Source organism: Myotis davidii, unplaced genomic scaffold (assembly GCF_000327345.1).
Source record: "Myotis davidii unplaced genomic scaffold, ASM32734v1 scaffold1915, whole genome shotgun sequence".
NCBI classification, from domain to species: domain Eukaryota; kingdom Metazoa; phylum Chordata; class Mammalia; order Chiroptera; family Vespertilionidae; genus Myotis; species Myotis davidii.
Genome location: NW_006286237.1, coordinates 870,382 through 879,932, shown reverse-complemented (window position 1 = coordinate 879,932; position 9,551 = coordinate 870,382). Strand labels below are relative to the sequence as shown.

Genomic DNA, 9,551 nt, shown 5'->3' with positions numbered 1-9,551 from the left:
CAGCAGGTGACCTGAGAGCAGCCGGAGGCTGCGGGGTCTCAGCTAAGCCAGGCGGCTTATCATCGGGCGTATCATCACCGCCTCCCTTTGAACCCCGGTCCGGAATCTACCACCTGCTCCCCAGCTGGGCCGGGCCCTGGCCTTGTCTGGTCTGTCACCTTCACACCTGCTCACTCATGCCTTTACTTTTCCTTTGGTCACGCCCACTTTTTAGTGGAGAAACTTGAAGTACAGATACATTTCCGCAGTGTGCACTCAAGAGAATTGTGTCACTTTTACCAATTCGGGCACGTGGTGATTGTTAACATTATGAAGACAGTCTCAGCGCCAAAATTCCTGATTGACAAATGATAGTATTCGCTCCATTTTCCTGAACTGCTCCTTCCCCCATCCCGTGTGGCTATTGATGCATCATTCCAATCTGGTTTGTCATGTTTATCCCTGAGCCTGCTCAGTCCTGCACAAGGCCATGTGCACTGCAGAAGAGTGAAGAATTTTTATGTGCTTGCACTGTGTACATATTTACAGATGTGCACATGTTCAATAAAACACAGCTGTAGTTGAGGTCAGTTGCATATATCACCTTTTTTTTCTTTCCTCCAATAAATTCACCATTTGGCTTAGTTTCCAGGTATCTTTTGTAGAATGTAGGAAAATCTGAATAATTGTGATGTATTTGGGGGATGAGAAATGAAGCTAAATGTACAGTTTGACTGACCGTCAGAGCAAAATCAAGGTATATATTTAAGGAAGTGAAAATTACAAAACAGGTTTTACACAAGCAGTCCAACAAGTCCCAAACCTTCTCCAGGTGGTTTAGGGGGTCTCATCAAAGGGCAATCCCTGAGACACTTCACATCCTTTCACTAATAAACACAAATCTCCCTAGAAAAGGCAACTCAGCCAGTGAAGAGGGAAAGCTAAAGCCATGTTAACCAAGTGTTTGTCAACGCTATGCTGAAGCAACATCTATTTTGTCAATCATCATACCACAGTTTGATACAAAACCTCAGAAGCTGTCAGGTCAACCACCTAAATGCATTTCACTCCCCTTTTTAAAGGGGACTCCTAAATGGGGGACAGAAATCCACCAGGAGAGCCCCCTTGTGCTCCACAGAATCTTTAGCTCTGGGACTAGGGATCTGTGCTTCTCTTCTCCTGCCTCTGGGGCAATGTTTGACTGTAGAGGTGGGCACGGTGCTTACTGTCCTTGAGTTTTGTTTGTTTTCATCACTTAAATGCCCCAATTCTGTGTTTCGTGGACCCAAGCTCACTTTTTGTATGCACAGCTTTAATTCCACCCTCGGTGTGGGCTAAGGTTAGCTGTCAGCCGATGCTCCTTAAATAGCAGGGGGCAGGGAGGATGGGAAGGAAAAAAACAACACACTAATTTAGCAGTATGGTGACAACATTTTCCTGTCTAAAGAGTATCATCTTAACACCCACCTCATGGCAATCTCCAGCTCATGTGGCGGGGGATCAGGCGGCAGAAAGCAGCAAGATTATCTTGTTAGCAAAAACGAAACAAAAACATCCCAGCCAGGATGCCCTTCTCAGAGCACACCAGCTACAGCACGGCCTCTGGCAACTGTGCTTCTGCAAGAACGACACAGGACGCCAGGACGCCCAGGGCAGAGCCGGAGAGTCACAGTGCTTGTAATTCAGGACCCCAGTTTCGACAGGGGATGTATTTTTAATGACCTTCAGTATAATAAATGCCTAACAATTCAATGAAAATATCACCATCTTTCCTATAATAAATTTCCTGGTTTGTTTTACATTTTACTTAGAAACACATATTTAACAGATTCTTTCATCAATTTTATACACCTTCAGGTTGATTAGGGATAAGGCACACTACAAATTTTTACTCACCTTTGACTTTTTCTATGTGCACTCTGCCTACTTCCCTCTGCCACCATCTACCCAAGAAAACCAAGAATAACCTTCTAACTGTGGGAGGGCTGGGAGTCCTGCCTATGTCACTGATTCCGTTTCCTCAACCACAGGATGAGGGCAGTACCTACCTTGCAGGACTGTGGAAATTAGAGATATTATATAAAGTTCCTAGTACAGGACCTAGGGACACAGTCATTACTATTACTATTCTCAGCCTCATGCAAAAAAATACCTAAAATCCCAAAGTGGCAAAAGAATATTTGTGATAAATATCCAAAAATTATTTTTAAAGAAAGATACACAAGCCAATCTTATAAGATTCTGAAAACCCTGTCACCTGGTTTATTTCTGGAGAAGGGTAAAGGGAGAATAGTCACCTGAATTTGAGGGGCAGCTCAATTGGAACAACAGCAGCAGCAATTCTATGCCTCTAAGGTTCCTCTGATCCATAGGGAAGGCTTAAACTTCCTTGTTTGATTCAAGAGTCTAATTTTTTCCTAGAGCAAGATCATCCATTTTCATTGGGATAAAAGAATAAAGAACAAACTCAATAGCACCAAGTGAGGTTTAACACAGAAAATAGGGCCCAGTTTCTCCTTTCAGAGGAAACTCTTACATTAAAATATGTTTAGAAGTCGTGGTTGTTTTTCCTCTTGATTCAACCCTTCGCCCTCCCCCAGCAGGAGCCCCAGGAACCTGAAGAGCATGTGCCTCACTAACCAGAGAAACAATCCAGCCACCCCTCCCGGGACAGGACACAGGGACTACGCTCTCAGGGAGAACGGGTACTGGGGGTGCCACCAGTCAAAGAGGCGAACGCTGTGCACTGGGTCCAGGATGACTTGCACACCCTGCTCACTGCGCAGTTTCCGACCACCGTGCACAGGAGTATCTTGGAACACCAGTCTCACTCGATGATGCCGCATGTCCGTGCTCACATTGATCGTAAACTGGGAGGGGAAAGCAAATGACATTACATCCCATACCCAAATTGAACTTCTTCTCCTACAGCCCCTCTGAAATAAGAGTCTAGACAAAATTTACATTGGCAAGGCCACAAGATAATCTCTGCAAAGATATAAAAAAATTAAGAGTGATTTTATAAGTTCTTCTTAGCTGGATATATATATTTAAAGTAGACTAAGAAATGGCTGAATAAATCAGGATATATGCACAAAGACTACCACCAAAGCCAACTTTTAAATATTGGGTTAGAGCTGGATGACTTGAAGGAATAAATTTTGAACAGATATTGTTGAGCAAGTGAAACCAAGATTCATAAAACACACCCAGATCCCGTTTTTTGTTTTCTTGGTAAAATACACCACAAAATCTCTAAATATGTTTATGCATGTGTAGGTCCACATAGAACAATATGGGTATTAAGTACCTAACGTATGAGTGATACACAGCGAGGTCATTAACATGGCCTAACCTAGAGAAAGGGGAGAGGTGCCTACAATAAGAGCAGCTTGTATGACATTACACAAAATTACTTAAGAGGGGCCAGGTACCCAAGCACATACTAACAGACACATTAAAGAACAATCCCTAAAAGGTAAATTGCAGTTGTAGGTTATCAGAAGTCCGTCAATGTATATATGCGTTATTTAAATTCCTTAAATTATTTATTATTTATTTTGCCATTTTAAAAAAAAGCTATCTAGGGCTCACGTACAGCCTCATCCTTGTCCCTACTACAGCGGTTCTCAACCTGGGGGTCGAACGACCCTTTCACAGGGGTCGCCTAAGACCATCGGAAAACACATACATAATTACATATTGTTTTTGTGATTAATCACTATGCTTTTATTATGTTCAATTTGTAACAATGAAATTGGGGGTCACCACAACATGAGGAACTGTATTAAAGGGCCGCGGCATCAGGAAGGTTGAGAACCACTGCCCTAATAGGATCTGTTTCTCACATTAATGATCACTACAAAGGAGAAGCAGAAACATTCCCTTTACTTCAGAGAAGAGATAAAATACTCTCAAACATGCATAACTGCTACACAAATTTGTTCCTAATATACAACTCTGCTTTCAGACTCTTTTAAATCTTCATTAAAGACTTCTTCTTCAATGGTTAAATTTACAAATTTCTTTTAAAACCTAGGTAGTCAGAGTCTGTGAAAGAGCGGAGGCGACATCCTGTCTCCACTTACCAGGGTGAATATCATCCCCATAACAATGGGAATAAAGATGAAATTGAGGGTGGTGACCTGCAGGAGGCAGCAGTCATGGTCGGGGTTGGTGTGAACATCCTGGTACTGAACAGGAGGCTGCAACCCTCCCACACACTTGCTCTTTAATCTGGGGGACTGAGGAGAACGGAAAATTAATCTCATGGCTGAGACGACATGTTTACGGACAAGACTCCACCAATGACAATTTTATGACTCAACTGATGCTATGAGACCTATGTTTCTGTTTTCTCCTCTTTTTTTATGTACATATTGGCTTCCATAAAGATCAAGAAAACCTGCCATTTGAAAGGGACACACCTTTGGATGGGCAATGTGGAGTGGGTGCGATGCTGCATTTAGATGGTATTTCCTGCCACTCGGCAAGAAATGGAAACGCACAGCTGCCAGAAGCCCTCCAATGTCTGGAAGACCGCAGATTCCCTGTGACCTGTCAACTGCAGACAACATATGCTGCACAAAGGGGGACACCGGCCCCCACTCCCAGGCATCCTGCACGCTGTGTTCCCGGGCCCAGGACCCACTCTCTGCATTAAGCTGCTACACCCTGTGTGTCTTTCACATAGGAGTTCCCCCTTCATTTTCTCTTCATGGCATTATTACAGGTTTTGATGTGTATTTTATTTTAATAAGTCAACCTTATGCCTAGCTAAATTTACTAGAACAAGATATCTGAAAAACAAAAAGGAGATACAATTACTTACCTGTTTTTTAAACTTGAAGTTGAATTCCCACATTGGTTCCTGTCTGTTCCCAACAATCTTTCGGTACCAGAAAAGTAAGCACTAAAAGAAAAGAAAATAAACCAAAAATAAGTAAAAGACAGAAAAGAAAAAAAAAGAAAAAGAAGGCAACAAAAAAAAATAATCAGCAGAAACCTTTCTGTCTGCCAGCTCTAAATGTTGTGGTTTCACTCCGGCACAGATCGAGACCCGCCCCCCAATTTGACACTGTGCCACGTGCAGAGACAGTCCCAGGCTACTCAGCACAGAGAAGAGGGACCAATGTCAGTCAACCTCAGAGGCTGCGCGGTCAACCCTCATCTCTAAGGACAGAAACATGGTCTCTAGGGACTGGGGCACTCTCTGAGTCAGCAGGCCACTCCACTATATTAAAACATAGGCAGCCACCAGGCAAGATGGTATCCAAGGCAGGCAGAGAAGGCCAGCCCTGAAATCAACAGGAGCCAGCCACTCAGGACCCTTTGGGAGCCGACAGCCAGGGTGGACACTACAGAACCGGGCTGAATTCAGTACGCCCCTCGGTGAAGGCAGGCTACAGCTAAGTTTAAGCACAAGAAGTCAAGTACCTCCCAGGGGACAAGGGGTGGGTCGTCCGCCGTGCCAGCTGTCCTGCCCTTCAGACATGCCCTGTACGTCCTGATGTTCCATCAAAAATAATGGGCTTGGCTTTAAGGGGCAAACACTTCTGCTGCCATCACAACGGCTCCAGTGTCCCACACAAGCTATGCTACTGAAAAGAGAGAGAGGGAGAATCAAATACGAAAAGCTGGAGTCCGGGAACATGGGACCGCTCCTTCAGGCGTGCTGGCAACTCCCTGAATGCCATGCGACCGTGGCTGCACAAGTGGCAAGGCCATGCATGGGACAGCTGCCACCGCAGGCCCACGTCCTCTTCAGATCTCTCACAAGGCACCGAAGCAGCAGCCAGGGAGCCCGGGCTCATTATCTGGATGAAACGTTAGCTATCATTCCACTTTGCCTTTTAAGAGTTACTATGCGATGACAAGAGTGTGAAGACACAGGTCCTTCAGAGCTGGGCACTGGAGCCGCTACGATGTGTCAGCACGAGTTTGCCCGACACTGCTCTGCTTCCAGCAACCGACCTACACCTGCCTGGTCAGCTCTGGGGCGATGCCCTCCTCATCACAGTTAGTCTGACACAATCACTATTCGGAAGGGTGTGGGGGACTGTAAACGTGACACAATACACTGTCCACTCACATTACAAGCAGAAACAGCTGCTGGGTGAAATTCTACCCCAGCCGTGTATCCATCAGCTGGCATGATATTAAACTGAGCTCAGCTCATGGCCCTGACCACCTCCATCTGCAACCCTGGGAGGAACTTTGATAAATAACCTTGAAATCAGCAGCACCTTTTCATCAATATGTATAAGGTATTGATTAAGTGTAATCAATATGGTCACACTTGGACACACTCGGGGAAAAGAGTCACTGCACCACCCAAAGCGTAAAAACAAGTTACAAAGGAGCAGGCAGTGCTACAGAACACCAGAATTACCTACAGGATCAAAAGATACAAAATTTAGACAATATTAGTTTGGGGGGGAGGGGGGGCCATCAACTGGCCTGAATAATAATATCTGCCATACAAGCTCTGCCGGACAAAGGCGTGTTCACTAGGTATTTCATTATGAAGGAGAAAAGGAAGAGAACGGACCAAGGCTAACACACCTACGTACAAATCAGAATGCCAGCAGACGCTAAGGGAGCCAGGCCTACACCAGGACCCTAAAGGTCAACAAGAAGGGAAATCCAGATGTCCACGTCCTAACAGAAAGAGAAAACTAGTAAGCTGTTCGTGTTCTACCTCTGCATCGATTTAAAACACTTAAGAATTACAGCTGAGATCTACCAGTGGGTCGTGTTCTTCCTAACCCAAACCATCAACGCCATCTAACATGAAAATAAGATAAAGAGAAGAGCGAGTGTGATAAAAGCCCAGGAAGCCAGGCCGGCAAGCAGGGACGTCTTGGAGACCTGGAAGTTTACGTTCGTCCCCTAGCAGCCTGGGGCCCGGAGGCCCAGCCTCCCCACCAGGAAGCTGGAGACAAGCCACGCACGCGACAGGCCGACCACACAAGAACCCTGCCGAGTCTCACTTACTTTGGAATTCTTTAATGTGCTGGGCGTGCTTTCTGGAATGGCTGGATTTTTGGAGATTCGAGCAGCGAAGGGCTCATACATATGGTACAGAGATCGGATCACACATGCCCGGAGGCAGCGCAGCTTCTCCATGGACTCTGGGCGCAGGCGCAAAGGCAGAGAGGCATCCAGCGTGTAGTGCCTGAAACACGACACATGACTCCTACCAACGTGTGGCCTGTCTCTCCTGCTCCAGGTCAGGCTCCTGTGACTCCTGGCCTCAGTCTGACTTCGCTCTCATACACACACATCTCCATCTATCACTTCTCAGCTACTTTTGCTTCTTCGCTATGTGAAACTCAATTTACACATACCTGATAATCATATACTTCTCCATCCTTTTTAAAATTTCTAGTTATCCGTATTTCACCCTAAGAAAGGGAAAGTCTTAGCTTTGCTAGGAGTACCAGGTACTTCAGACCCTGTCCAGAAGGGTCACCAGGTTCTCTACTTCCTTCCCACCACATTCTCTCTGGCAGTTCCTAACCTCACTACACTTCTGCACCCAGTATCAAGAACTACCCTTTTACTAGCCACACTGTTCACCCTCTCCTCACCCCTACAAGTGTATGTAGGGCAGCATAAGAACAAAACTATATGGTACTATATGGTACTTCAAGAAGACCAACAAATATAAGAAACTAATCTAGTTAGAAAGACAAACAGGTGGGCATCTGAAGCTTTTGAAAATTCCAGCTAAGACAACCCCCTAAGGAAAAATCAAAGACAATTCTTCTGAAACGTGAAGCAACACTTTTGCTGCAAACGGATATGGGATCAGGGGAGGGGACAACCACAGGGAAGACAGTTGCCTTGATGAATTAATACTATAAATTTTAAATGAGGGTCTCAAGGAACCCAAAGCCAGGCTCACACCAGGCCTGGAGTAGAGAAAGTGCAAAGGTCACCATCCCAGGAGCAGTTTCACATCACAAACACCATGGAATCAGCTACACAGACAACAGTGAGCTCCCTGTGGCCGCACCTTCGGTACAACCTGGTCCAAAAGGCGGCAGTGCAAGTGACAGTCCAGGCATTCTTACAAATCAGGGAAAAATTCACAATGTCCTCAGGACGTATGTAGGAGGCCAGCAACAGCCAAATATCCATGGGGTACTCTTCACCTCCAGCCCCATCCAGGTCTTCTGAAACAGAAGAAAAGAACTATCATCTCTGACCTTCCCTTTTTACAAAAAACATAGGGTCTTCTAGGTTTTAAGGGTACATTTCTAGGATACATAACGTGTATATTGCACTGTGTGCCCACCACCCATAGTTAAATCATGTTCCATAAACTCTGAACTTCTATTACACACATATCTAAAAATCCCCAATCAGCCGTAACCGGTTTGGCTCCGTGGATAGAGCATCGGCCTGGAGACTGAAGGGTCCTGGGTTCGATTCCAGTCAAGGGCATGTACCTTGATTGCGGGCACATCCCAAGTGGGAGGTGTGCAAGAGGCAGCTGATCGATGTTTCTCTCTCATCGATGTTTCTGACTCTCTATCTCTCTCCCTTCCTCTCTGTAAAAAATCAATAAAATATTTTTTTTAAAAAAATCCCCAATCACTTAGATTCTCCCAGGTCTTGCACAGCTAAGAAAAAGGTTTAAAAGGTCCAAGAAGCCTCTCAAACTCATCATTTCCTGCTTATTCCAGCTGCTGGAAACTTTTGCTTCCTGATGCCCCAGTAAATAGGTCTTGTTTTTACGGCTTTTATTTAATAATTATTTATATGCTATTTTGAAGTTTGCAAAGTAATGTTGCATACATTAAATCATTCAATTCTGGTCTAATCCTAAAGCTAACCTTTAACCTTTAGCTCAGACCTATCATAGAACTATCCAAAAACCAGATTTCTTCCTCCTCTTTCCGGGGCAAAAGGCCCCTACACCACCTCCCCACTGTTGCCTCTGCTTTTCTAGGTCATTGCTCCCAGCAGTTCGTTGACTCAATCAGGTTCTTGCGTTGAGTTCCTCATATCAGAGACCAAGGCCTCTAAAGCAACATCCTCTTTTTGGGCTCCTATCCTTTCTTGAAATCACTTAAAGCTTGGTCTACCATGTTGGGGCCCCACCTTACATCGCCCTCTGAAAGAGAGGGCACCAGCATTTCCCCCACTGAGACCCATCAGAACTTTTATGAAGCAGAGTGCTATTAAAAATTTGTCTTTAGGGTCAAAATTCAATAATGATTAAAGAACTGTATTTTAAACATAATTATTAAGAAATTTCAAAATGGAATCAGTAAAGAAAAGCTTCATGGCATGTTGAACCCTGTCCGACTCCTGAGATCCAAACTCAGGTTCTCCACTTGCTGTCACCACACACAGGACGAATGAACCAAAGGAGAGCAAGCCCTGTACCTCTGTGCCTCTTGCTTTTCTTTTTTCTGGAGACGGGCCTCTCGTGGATGCTCTCCTCCTGCGCATCCATCTCGTCACTGCTGTCAGTGACGTCGCAGGGCTCCCCAGCCCCAGAGAGAGCTTCCACCGCGGGAACCTGAGAGGCTTCCAAGCCGCAGAGAGATTTTACTAGA

At 45.2% G+C, this 9,551-nt stretch overlaps 1 protein-coding gene across 1 annotated transcript in view; it reads right to left on the bottom strand.

Moving 5' to 3' along the window:
• Nucleotides 1–1,678: 1,678 nt before the first annotated feature.
• The window catches only part of TMEM183A (transmembrane protein 183A), a 9,404-nt gene continuing 1,531 nt past the window's right edge, over nt 1,679–9,551 (bottom strand). The window contains exons 2-7 of the mRNA XM_006757492.2: nt 9,379–9,546; nt 8,000–8,159; nt 6,976–7,156; nt 4,811–4,891; nt 4,068–4,223; nt 1,679–2,849 (exon numbers count right to left, since the gene is read on the bottom strand). Coding sequence (XP_006757555.1) covers nt 2,664–2,849; nt 4,068–4,223; nt 4,811–4,891; nt 6,976–7,156; nt 8,000–8,159; nt 9,379–9,546 — 932 coding nt within the window. The 3' untranslated portion in view covers nt 1,679–2,663. The remainder of the gene's footprint in view (nt 2,850–4,067; nt 4,224–4,810; nt 4,892–6,975; nt 7,157–7,999; nt 8,160–9,378; nt 9,547–9,551) is intronic.